Source organism: Chlorocebus sabaeus, chromosome 19, assembly GCF_047675955.1.
Source record: "Chlorocebus sabaeus isolate Y175 chromosome 19, mChlSab1.0.hap1, whole genome shotgun sequence".
NCBI lineage: Eukaryota > Metazoa > Chordata > Mammalia > Primates > Cercopithecidae > Chlorocebus > Chlorocebus sabaeus.
This window is the reverse complement of record NC_132922.1, coordinates 14,534,726-14,545,922: the sequence shown is the minus strand read 5'-3', so window position 1 is coordinate 14,545,922 and position 11,197 is coordinate 14,534,726. Positions and strand designations below refer to the sequence as shown.

The window sequence follows — 11,197 nt, the reverse complement described above, 5'->3', positions numbered from 1 at the left end:
CTCCATCACAAATGGCCTGCACCTTGATTGTTCATGAAGCAGCCACCAGTCCATGCACTATGGGGTCAACCCAGCCCCCTTGACCTGTGCCCTTTCCAGTCACTCCAAAACTGGGGATGAACCCAAAGACAGGGTCCACACAGGAACCAGTCATGAAGAGAAGGCTCTTCTCAGGCACTAGCCAAAGGCTATTGGCACAGGGAACTTCCAGGCAGCAATTAGACTAAAGGCAGAACGCAGAGGGCCCCACCAACCACACAATGGTATGTATTCAAAACAGCTGAGGCCAGATACAGGGGCTCACACCTGGAATCCCGGCACCTGGGGAGGCCAGGGTGAGAGGATCGTTTGAGGCCAGGAGTTCAAGACCAGCCTGGACAACAAAGCAAATCTCCATCGCTACAAAAAATTAAAAAATAATTAGGTGGGTGTGGTGGCATGCACCTGTAGTCCCAGCTACTCAAGAGGCTGAGATGAGAGGATCACTTGAGGCCAGGAGTTCGAGGTTGCAATAAGCCATGATGGCAATGCTGTGCTCCAGCCTGGGTGACAGAGGGAGACCCTGTCTCTTAAAAAGAAAAGAGCAGCTGAGCTTAGAAATGGACAAACATGTTTGGCTGCTTGGAAAAAGGGATGCAGGGCCCTTGATTTCCTTTCTTCCTGGGATAATTAGTCACTTGTTTTCCCTCCAACTATTCTTTTCACAAGAGACCAGGAAAGCTCTGAGGCAAAGAAATGCAAACACGGTATTGGCAACCTACGGGCCCGGGCATTTCAGGAAGAAGAGAAGCGGTAGCCTATTCTGGTTTTCCCTCTGCGTGAATGTTGAATGGGGACAAGATAGAAGGCCAGGGAACAGCAAGGTCACCCCAGGAGCTCAGAAACAATCAAGCTTTGTTCCTGGACTTTGAGAAAACCCACACTCCAGGAAATCCAGCCCAGGAAAATCAAGGACACGTGGTCACACACTAAGGGAGTGCCATGGAGCCAGATGTTTGCAAACAGCTGGTGCTGACAGCAGAAGGGGACTGCGGGTCATTAGGACAAGTCTTTCTGACAGCTGGGTGGGCAGATGGTCCTGTGGAGTGGTCTACGGGACCTCCAAGTTCTCTGGGCTAATCCCATCAAATTAGTGATGATGGAGCTAAGCCCTGTGGAATGAGCACTGAGGCTCAGGTGGGAGGAAGGAGATTCACTGGATGCTCGTGGAGGCAAGACATCGAGCAAAGCGGCTTTGCTCCCACGCGGCGCGGCCACGCCATGGTGCTGCTCCATTCACAGGCCACAGAGGCTCTTTGTGCCCATCCGCCCCCATCCCAGGGCCTCACCCCCTGAAGAAAAAGACAGAGCAGCTGTGGCTCAGAATTAGCCACGCCGCCCACAATGCTGGGCAAACAGGCTGCACGAAGGCTCCTGAGGTCATGATTTGGAAGCTTGATGGAGAGATAGACCGTGAATGAGGCAGCACCTCCTGCCCAGGCGGCCCCGCCCAGGGGCGCTGACATCTTAATAGCTCTGCACCTGCTGGGGTCTCCACTACAGTGACTGCAGAGGCCATCAATGGGCCTCTTAGTGATGATGCTTAGAAGAAGGCTGGTAAGAGGCAGGAGCAACTGCACACCAGAGGTGACAGCAAGGAAGCGAAAATGAGAGTTAATGCCTCCAGCCAAAGCGTTCTGGAGAAAAGGCGTAGGCACTACCCACCACGCCCACCCACAGTAAAATCTCCACGTGTGGCTTGCAGAGGAAAGACGCAGCCACTAACACTGAATATATCTGAATAATGACTGTTCCCTTTTGTGGGAGGGAAAGGCTCTGTGCAGGCTCAGGCAGGCTCAGGTGCTCCGCTTGTTTTAATTCATATCCAGCGGATCCCAAAAGAGACTCAAGTTAAAAACGCACCAATAAAGAGCTAAGCAGAGGAACAGGAGTTACTTTCACTTGTAACACACATCAGCAGCCTGAGTCCAGGCCCCCAGGCCCTGCCCCGAGCCAGGTGCTGGCTGGGCGCTTTAGAAAGTTCCCGTGGAATCCTTGCAGATGAGAAAGTGAGACTCCATGTAGCTATGTCTCATGGTCAGTAAGGGGCAGAACTGGGATTTGAACCAGGTCCTAGAGGCTCCAACTGTAGCACTTAAGGGCTCTGCTTTACCGAGCAGAGGCCGTCTCAGCTTAGTGGCACAGCAGAGTGGGGGTGACATAAGCTATAAAGCCTGCCAAGAGGAGCACCTCTCAATCCCAGACAATGAGGCTGCGGCTCCCATGTCACCGCCGCAGACACTGTGCTTCCTTAAAGCACAGTCTGTTGTTCATTTACTTGCAAGTCACTAAGTCTGAATTTCAGTGGTTAATACTCCTTAGGGACAGGGGCTTTTAATTTGGTCCACATGATAATCTCATCAAGAAACAGATGAGACATAATTGGGCTGAAAATCAGGAACCCAAGTTCCAGTCTCAGCCTGGCCAACACCTGGCTGTGTGACCGTGCTTAAGTTCCTTGCTATCGGCCGGGCGTGGTGGTTCAAGCCGGTACTCCCAGCACTTTGGGAGGCCGAGACGGGCGGATCACGAGGTCAGGAGATCGAGACCATCCTGGCTAACACAGTGAAACCCCGTCTCTACTAAAAAATACAAAAAACTAGCCGGGCGAGGTGGCGGGCGTCTGTGGTCCCAGCTACTCGGGAGGCTGAGGCAGGAGAATGGCGTAAACCCGGGAGGCGGAGCTTGCAGTGAGCTGAGATCCGGCCACTGCACTCCAGCCTGGGCGACAGAGCAAGACTCCGTCTCAAAAAAAAAAAAAAAAAAAAGAAGGATGGGCTTTAAAGGAGACTGTTCCACATATCTACTTGTTGATAGGTCCTTGATAAGCCAGGCTCATCCCCAAAGGGTGGGCATCAATGGCAGAAAACAAGGACCTCGTTGTCACAGACTGATTTAGCAATCAACAAGGAAATGCAGTCCTTGTCAGGAATTCCGGGCAAATAAAATGCCCCATGGCTCCACTGAAGGCTTTAGCACATTGCAGCGCACTCAGAAGCATGAGTCTACCTCGTAGAAATGTGCTTAAGTCTTTCTGAAATCATACAGAAAATTAAACAGCTGACCCTTTGAGAGCTGCTGTCTCTGTAATGGAATGAGCCTGCCACCACCTCCTTTTATTACACATGTGATCATGAGCAAAATCCCTCAGTCTGAAAGTTGGTCTTCCCATCTGTAAAGTGGGAAGGCCATAATAGTCTTTTTTCTTTTTTTTATTTGAGACTCTGTTGCCCAGGCTGGAGTGCAGTGGTGCAATCTCAGCTGACTGCACCCTTGACCTCCCAGGCTCAAGCGATCCTCCCACCTTAGCCTCCAGCAAGTAGCTGGGACTACGCCACACTATGCCCGGTTAATTTTGTTATTTTTTGTAGAGATGGGGTTTTGCCATGTTGCTCAGGCTGGTCTCAAACTCCTGAGCTCAAGCAATCCTCTTGTCTTGGCCTCCCAAGGTCCTGGGATTGCAGGCATGCACCACCATGCCCGGCCTATAATAACCTCTTGATGGTTTTTTTCCTCTAGGTCAAAAACATTTTGAGGACTGTTTTATTCAGCCCAAAGTTCAAGGTGGCTAGAGCAGCATAAAGAAATAAAGAGCTATTTTAGGAATAATAACAAGCAGCTATTTCTTTCCCACTGGGGACAAAACCAGAAGGAAATATCTTTGAGTTGAACAGAGGAATTTGGGGTTGATATTGGACAGGACTTTGTGATCCCAGAGCCTGTTGCCTCCAGCATACATAAATGCTCATCTCCCCGTCTCCTAACTTGGTGATGGGCTGTCTTTCTCCATTTCTTTCTTGCCAGAAGAAAGAAAATGACGCCCCTGATCTGCTGCATGTGCTGGCCCTTTGCACATGCTGGACTCTCAATACACTTCCCCTTGGTCAAGCCTGGCAAGGGACCAGCACTCAAGTGCTGGACAGAGTCCCAGAGCAAGTCTTACTCTTGGTGGCTCACCTCTGCTCAAAGTACCCTCCCTAGTGAAGTAAGCCACACCAACATGCATCCGTAAAGAACAAGATGGGCCAGGCACAGTGGCTCACGCCTGTAATCCCAGCACTTTGGGAGGCCCAAGCAGAAGAATCACTTGCGCTCAGGAGTTCAAGACCCTGTCTCTAATAAAAATATTAAAAATTAGCCAGGCGTGGTGGCACAGGCCTGTAGTCCCAGCTACCAGAGAGGCTGAGGTGGCAGGATCGCTTCAGCCTAAGAGTTTGAGGCTGCAGTGAGCTGTGATCATGCCACTGCACTCCAGTCTGGGCAACAGAGCAAGACCCTGTTTCAAAAGAAAAAAAAAAAAGATGGCAGAGATACCAAAATCGGGCTTGGGGCAAATGGTGAAGTGAGAGGGGATCCGGTGACGCAAGAGGAACAAAGCAGGAAACCAGGAGATGGCACTCCCTACTTTAGAAGGAATCTACTACATTTTTAGAGTGCAAAGGCTTATTGGAAAGAAATCAAAGAGATAAAGCTATTTTAAAAAATATTTTTTTAAATAGTATATTTTATCTTAAAAAAAATCTTTTAAATGAGATATTTTATTTATATATATATATATATATATATATATATATATATATATATATATTTTTTTTTTTTTTTTTTTTTTTTTTTTTTGAGATAGAGTCTTGCTCTGTTGCCCAGGCTGGAGTGCAGTGGCATGATTTCTCCCAGGTTCACGCCATTCTTCTGCCTCAGCCTCCTGAGTAGCTGGGACTATAGGCACCCGCCACCATGCCCAGCTCATTTCTTTTTGTATTTTTAGTAGAGACGGGGTTTCACCACGTTAGCCAGGATGGTCTCAATCTCCTGACCCTGAGATCTGCCCAGCTCGGCCTCCCAAAGTGCTGGGATTACAGGTGTGAGCCACCACGCCCGGCCATAAAAAATATTTTTAAAGATATTTTTTTAAATAATTAAAATTTTAAAAGATATTTTTAAAGATATTATTAAAAACAATTAAAATTTTTTAAAAGAGGCTGGGAGCGGTGGCTCACGTCTGTAATCCCAGCACTTTGGGAGGCCAAGGTGGGTGGATCACCTGAGGACAGGCATTCAAGACCAGCCTGGTGAAACCCCATCTCTATTAAAAATACAAAAATTAGCCAGGCATTATGGCAGAGGCCTGTAATCCCAGCTACTTGGGAGGCTGAGGCAGGAAAATCACTTGAACCTGGGAGATGGAGGTTACAGTGAGCCGAGATCATGCCATTGCACTCCAGCATGGGCAACAGAGCAAGACTCTGTCTCAAAAAAAAAAAAAAAAATTTAAACATTTAAAAAAAGAAGGAACCTACAACATTGACCTGAACCTTCATATCTCCACCAAAACTTGAGGACAAAGGCCAGTGGGTGGGCATCCCTCAGACAGGGCCATATTCTTCTCCCTACATATGTTCTAAAACACGCTTCCTGTTTTGTTTTTGGCTGCAAAGGGAAAAGAATAATGTTATGGGAACATCCCACTAGGATGTTCAGATGTCAAAGTCCAAGGATGTCACCCAGCACTCCTTCCAGACCCCTTCTCCACCAGAGAGCCAGGGCCCAGGCATGTGAGGGTGATGGGAAGACCTGGCCCGCCCCCACTTGTAGTCCTCAGACCCATCCTGCAAGGTGCCAGGGCAGCCACTTACGTAGATAAGCCCTGAGTAGTAACGCTCCTTGAGGTTGTGCAGCACCGAGGCTTCGTTGAGGCACGTGAGCTCCGCCATATCCTCCACCTTGGAGAACTTGGGCGGGTTCATCTTCTGGATGTCATCCTTGTTCACCTTCACCTTCTTCCCGTTCTCCACCAGCTCCACGATGGCCTCTTCGCCCACCTCCTCCTTGAGGCTGGCTGGCTCGAAGCCACTCTTGTCGGAAGGCACCCATACCAGCTTCTTGGCAGCCCAGTCGGCCTGGGCCAGCGGGTTATTGATGAAGTTTTTATCCACATAGAGATACTTATCGGCAGCTTGCTGTGCCATGGTGACTTACAGCCAGGACCTAAGGGGGAGGAAAAAGACAACACATTACATACAACTACATCAGCCACACAAGATCACTCATACTCACACCTCTTCTCTTTGCAAACTGTATAGGATTAAGACGCAATAAAACTCTGTATAACCAGGCTGTACAATTTTCTTGCTCCACACTTTTGGGATAAAGATGTGCATCACTGAAAAAATAAGTTGGGTCCAGGACAGTGGCTCATGCCTTTAATCCCAGCACTTTGGGAGGCCAAGGCAGGCGGATCACCTGAGGTCAGGAGTTCAAGACAAGCCTGGCCAACATGGCGAAACCCCATCTCTACTAAAAATACAAAAATTAACCAGGCGTGGTGGTGCACACCTGTCATCCTAGCTACTCGGGAGGCTGAGGCAGGAGAATCGCTTGAACCCAGGAGGCGGAGGCTGCAGTGAGCTGGCTCACACCACTGCACTCCAGCCTGGGCAACAGAGAAACAGGCTGATAGCAGGGATTTTGTTAGCAATTAAAGGTAAGGTGTATCACCCTAGGGTCAACACACAATCAAACAAATCTATCAAGAAAACTATCGTGCCAAATGAACGTAACCAAGAGTCTCCAGGACAGATGCAATCCAAGTCGCTATGCTACACACAGAAAGGTAGCAAAGTAGCCACACAGTTAGGAGGATTTCCAACAAAAACAGGTTTCTAATCAGCCAAAAAACGCAACTGACTACAACCCCACATGGCGGAAGTTTCCAGTTTAAAAAACTTGTTCTTATTTCATGAAGTCAACTAAGACAAGAGAAGAAAATAAAACACCAATAAATGTTGCCACCAGATTTGAATTCCATCTTGATAAGACAGCCCAAAAAAAAGCAAAGAGAAAAGATGCCAGGTTCCAAGAAACATGTAGAATGCTAAGAGTGCTTCCCTCTGGGGACACTAAGGTCAAAAGTGACCCTCACAATTCACGGGCCAAGAGAACTTAAGTTCTTGTGTGTTTGCTTTTTTCAAAACTCATCAGCAAAATGAAGATATAAAATAGGCCGGGGACGCTGGCTCAGGCCTGTAATCCCAGCACTTTGGGAGGCCAAGGCGGGCGGATCACCTGAGGTCGAGAGTTCAAGACCAGCCTGATCAACATGGAAAAACTCCATCTCTACTAAAAATACAAAATTAGCCAGGCATGGTGGCGCACGCCTGTAATCCTAGCTGCTCAGGAGGCTGAGGTTGGAGAATCCCTTGAACCCGGGAGGCGAGGGTTGTGGTGAGCTGAGATTCTGCCATGGCACTCCAGCCTGGGCAACAAGAGCAAAACTCCGTCTCAAAAAAATGACATAAAATAATAATGCCGTATATATCTATGTGGTTTTATACTTTATGAAATGCTTTCACACATATTTCGCTATCTCGAAAGGTCTTTGTCATAACAACTCGGTAAATCAGGTAAGGTATCTATTATTATCACCAATTTACAGATGAGGAAACAAGTTCCCTGGATGTAACGGGCTTTTCCATAGTCATTCAGTCCTGTGGCCTTTCCACGGCTAACACAGTCGTTATTCCTGCTCAGAGGCGCAGGTTGGGATCGCCTGAGGTGGCTACCATGGTGTAAAACAGACTCAGCTCGTGGCCACCAGAGGAGGCAGCCCAGAAGCTCACTGTCCAGCTCCAGCTGGGAAATCAAGAAAGATCAGGAAGGTGCTTTTTTTCCCTCTGAGATCAAGCCCCCTCCCCTCAGGCCCTTGCAATTCAGAAAGTCCCCAGATCCAAATACAGAATACCAAGGGCTTTCGTGCTTCCAGATTCCAAGAGGGTCTTGGATCCCAAGGTGGCTAGGGGCATGGGAGGGAAAGAACAAAAGGAAAAGTCTAGGCTGCCCAGAACTTTTCATCTGGGCTCATTAGCAGTTTTCAGTCAAGGCCGAGGGGCTCCCCTGGACTCACTCCAGGAGGGGCTGTTTTCCAGGAAAAAAACTTGTTTGCTGGCTCCCTTTTGCCAGGGGGGACACAAGTCCCAGGAACAGAGCTTGGCAGCGTCACCAGCTGCCCCAGCCGGTGGCTCTGTTGACATTCCCAACACAGGCAAACTCCACAGACCCTTGTGGGGACCAGGGGGTACATCCACTCTGCAAGGATCACCCTGAGAGCAGGCCGGGCTCAGAGTGAGTCAGAGCAAACAAGACAGGAACGGTGGCTGTGAACTGCTTGGCCACCCCTCGTCTTTGCTGCGGGTCTGAGGTCTAGGGTCTATGCCAGGACCAGCCCCCAGGGCACCACCAGCTTATTTTCAGCTGTCTGCACTTCCACCCTGGCCAGTCCATTCAAGCAAATCCAAGGTTTCTCCCCGCCAGGTAAATCCTAGTTGTTCTTTGCCTCCCTACCATGTGTCTGACCACTAACTAGTCAATAGGCACCCCAGCGTCCCAGCACCCAGGCTCCCCAAAGTCTCCCCATCGCGTCCCTGCCTGCTCAAGACCTTGCAGCAATCACAGAACACAGGTCTCAGGGGCTGCTGGTTCTCAGCCTTTTCATAGACCCCAAACCCACGAAGGATAACTCCATGAATAGCAGAGAGAGACTCACTTGAACCCCATGCCCCAAAATCCTAAGTATGCTGCTGACCCTGCCAATGAAGCCATCTGAGGACATCAGTGCCCCTCATGAGATACCTACCGAGAGCAGAAGGGGCAGGGGACAGTTATTAAGTACCTCCCAGCACCAAGCTCAGTTTATTCACCACCTCACCTAACTGGTAACTATCCTGGGAAAGAGCTGTCTCAAGATTCATAATTCATAAACTAGGAAACAGATTCCCCAATTCATAAACTAGGAAACAGACTCAGAAAGGGCAAGTCACTTGTCCAGAGTTGCCCAGCCCAGGCATGGAGTAGGATGCTAACCCAGGGACATCTGGCCCCTGTGCCTGGCCTCCTCCCAGAACACTTGTGCCTGGGGTCCCTCAGAAGCCAGGCTGGCACTGGAGCTGGGCCCTAACTGTCCCCATGAGCTGAGTGTGATGTGGGGGGTGGAGAGGAATGCATTCCAGAGTGTTCAACAAATATTTACCGGATGTTATCGGGCAGGCAGGAAGGCTGAGTGAGCCTTCCCAGTGTGGACCACGTGGCCCATCAAAAAGCAGGCACGTTACAACTCAAGATTTACTCCTTCAGCCCGCTACTGTCGGCAGCAAGCTTGCAGCCCATCAGCAATGGCAGAAAGAGCTCTGACCCTCCTCAAACTCTGCTTCACCCCAGCAATGCCAACCCTAACAGCAAAGAACCCATCTGGTAGTCTGGCTTCTCGGCAGCCCATGGCCTCCCTCGGGCTGCAGGGCCCAGGCACTCAGACTGCCCTGGAAATCTGCTCTGGAGGGTCACACACATCACACCAGCTGGCGGGGAGGAACTCCACCCAACCAACCGCCCTCAGAACCTCACCCTGCCCGACTTTCGGGCCTTGGTGGGAGGGCAGGGGACAGTCACAGGTCAGTGGTGTCCACGCGAAGGCTAGCAGAGGCCTGGCCACCACGCCATAGTTCTTGCAAGAGGAAGAGGGAATGCATCCTGCCAGGGACACCCCCCGCCTCCAAAGGCCAAGGCTCCAGCTGAAGGTCACAGCCCCTGCTTGCCTGGGCACCTCCCTCCCAGAACTTTTCATTAAGCAAGGCTGGGCTCTGCTCAGCCTGGCCAAGGACAGGGCTATTTGGTTTCAGCGACTCTGCTAGAATGACGTGGGTTAGCAGCAGCGCCAAGATCAATACACGGGTTAGACCAGCAGGGAGAGCCGCAAAGGTCAGGATAAATAGTGGAGTTTCTATGAAAGTCCCCTCGCCCACCTGGGCAGGATTAGCCACATTCAATGACGGGGAGCCACAGGGCTGCAGCAGAGCTGCTGTTTCCATCTGTATCCGGTGAGGAGGCTCCTGTGCCCCTGGGGGCGTGGGGTGTGTGTGTGTGTGTTAAGTGTGTTCAGTCAGGTTAATACTCAGATCTCTCCAGGATGCATGTGAGTTAAACCACCTTATCTATAATCCATATGCCTCATTTATGAATGGGGGATAGTAAAGAGCTGCTAAAAATTCAGTAAGGGGCACGACAGCAGGATACCCAGGAGGCAGCCTATCAAACACAGCAGCCAGCGTGCAGCCACTCCTCCCTACTCTGTCCTGGGGCTGTGCTAAATGGCCTCTTTGAAACTTTTTTTGAGACAGAGTCTCGCTCTTTCGCCCAGGCTGTAGTGCAGTGGCGAGATCTCAGCTCACTGCAACCCCAGCCTCCCAAGTAGCTGGGACTACAGGCGCCCACCACCATAGCCAGCTAATTTTTGTATTTTTCGTAGATGCGGGGTTTTAGGTCAGGCTGGTCTTTAACTCTGGATCTCAGGTGATCCGCCCACCTTGGACTCCCAAAGTGCTGGGATTACACTCATGAGCCACTAGCCCGGCCAAAACTTTTTAAAACTGCCCATAATATAAAGGTTTTTGAAAATAAAAGAAAAATATTCCCCTAAATTCCTAAACTCCCCCTACCACCCTTCCCCTCCTTGCAAAATCAGTTTTCTCTTTCTTTGCGTGGTTCTTTCTGGACCTGGTTCGTGGAAACACTTGATTTTTAACTATCAGGCAGAGGACAGAGTTTCAGATTTTGTATTTTCCTTACTTACTATGACTGTTTTCCTGTAGAGCAAGGATTTGCTTGGTTTTTGTTTTTTTGAGATGAAGTCTTGCTCTGTCACCCAGGCTGGAGTGCAATGGCACGATCTCAGCTCACTGCAACCTCCGCCTCCTGGGTTCAAGTGATTCTCCCACCTCAGCCTCCCGAGTAGCCGGGACTATAGGCGTATGCCACCATGCCAGGCTAATTTTTTTGTATTTTTAGTAGAGACGGGGTTTCACCATGTTGGCCAGGCTGGTCTCGCACCCCTGACTTCAGGTGATCCGCCCACCTTGGCCTCCCAAAGTGCTGGGATTACAGGTGTGAGCCACCACACCCAGCCTCAGATTTGCTTGTTAATCAATTTTATCCAACCCATTTTACAGGTGATGATGTAGCGGTGCCCTGAGAGAAAGGAACTCTACTCAGTCACACAAGCTGGGGGAATGAGGACCTGAACCTAGAACTCCTGACTCTAAGGCCTCAATGTCCATCATTTAATAGCTGCATCATATTCTCAAGTATGTTTTTTTTTTTTTTAAGGACCACT

The 11,197-nt window shown here is 49.8% G+C and overlaps 1 protein-coding gene across 1 annotated transcript in view; it reads right to left on the bottom strand.

Annotated features, from left to right (window-relative positions):
* The window catches only part of MYH9 (myosin heavy chain 9), a 107,487-nt gene that overhangs the window by 60,968 nt on the left and 35,322 nt on the right, over positions 1-11,197 (bottom strand). The window contains exon 2 of the mRNA XM_007975646.3: positions 5,673-6,024. Coding sequence (XP_007973837.2) covers positions 5,673-6,005 — 333 coding nt within the window. The 5' untranslated portion in view covers positions 6,006-6,024. The remainder of the gene's footprint in view (positions 1-5,672; positions 6,025-11,197) is intronic.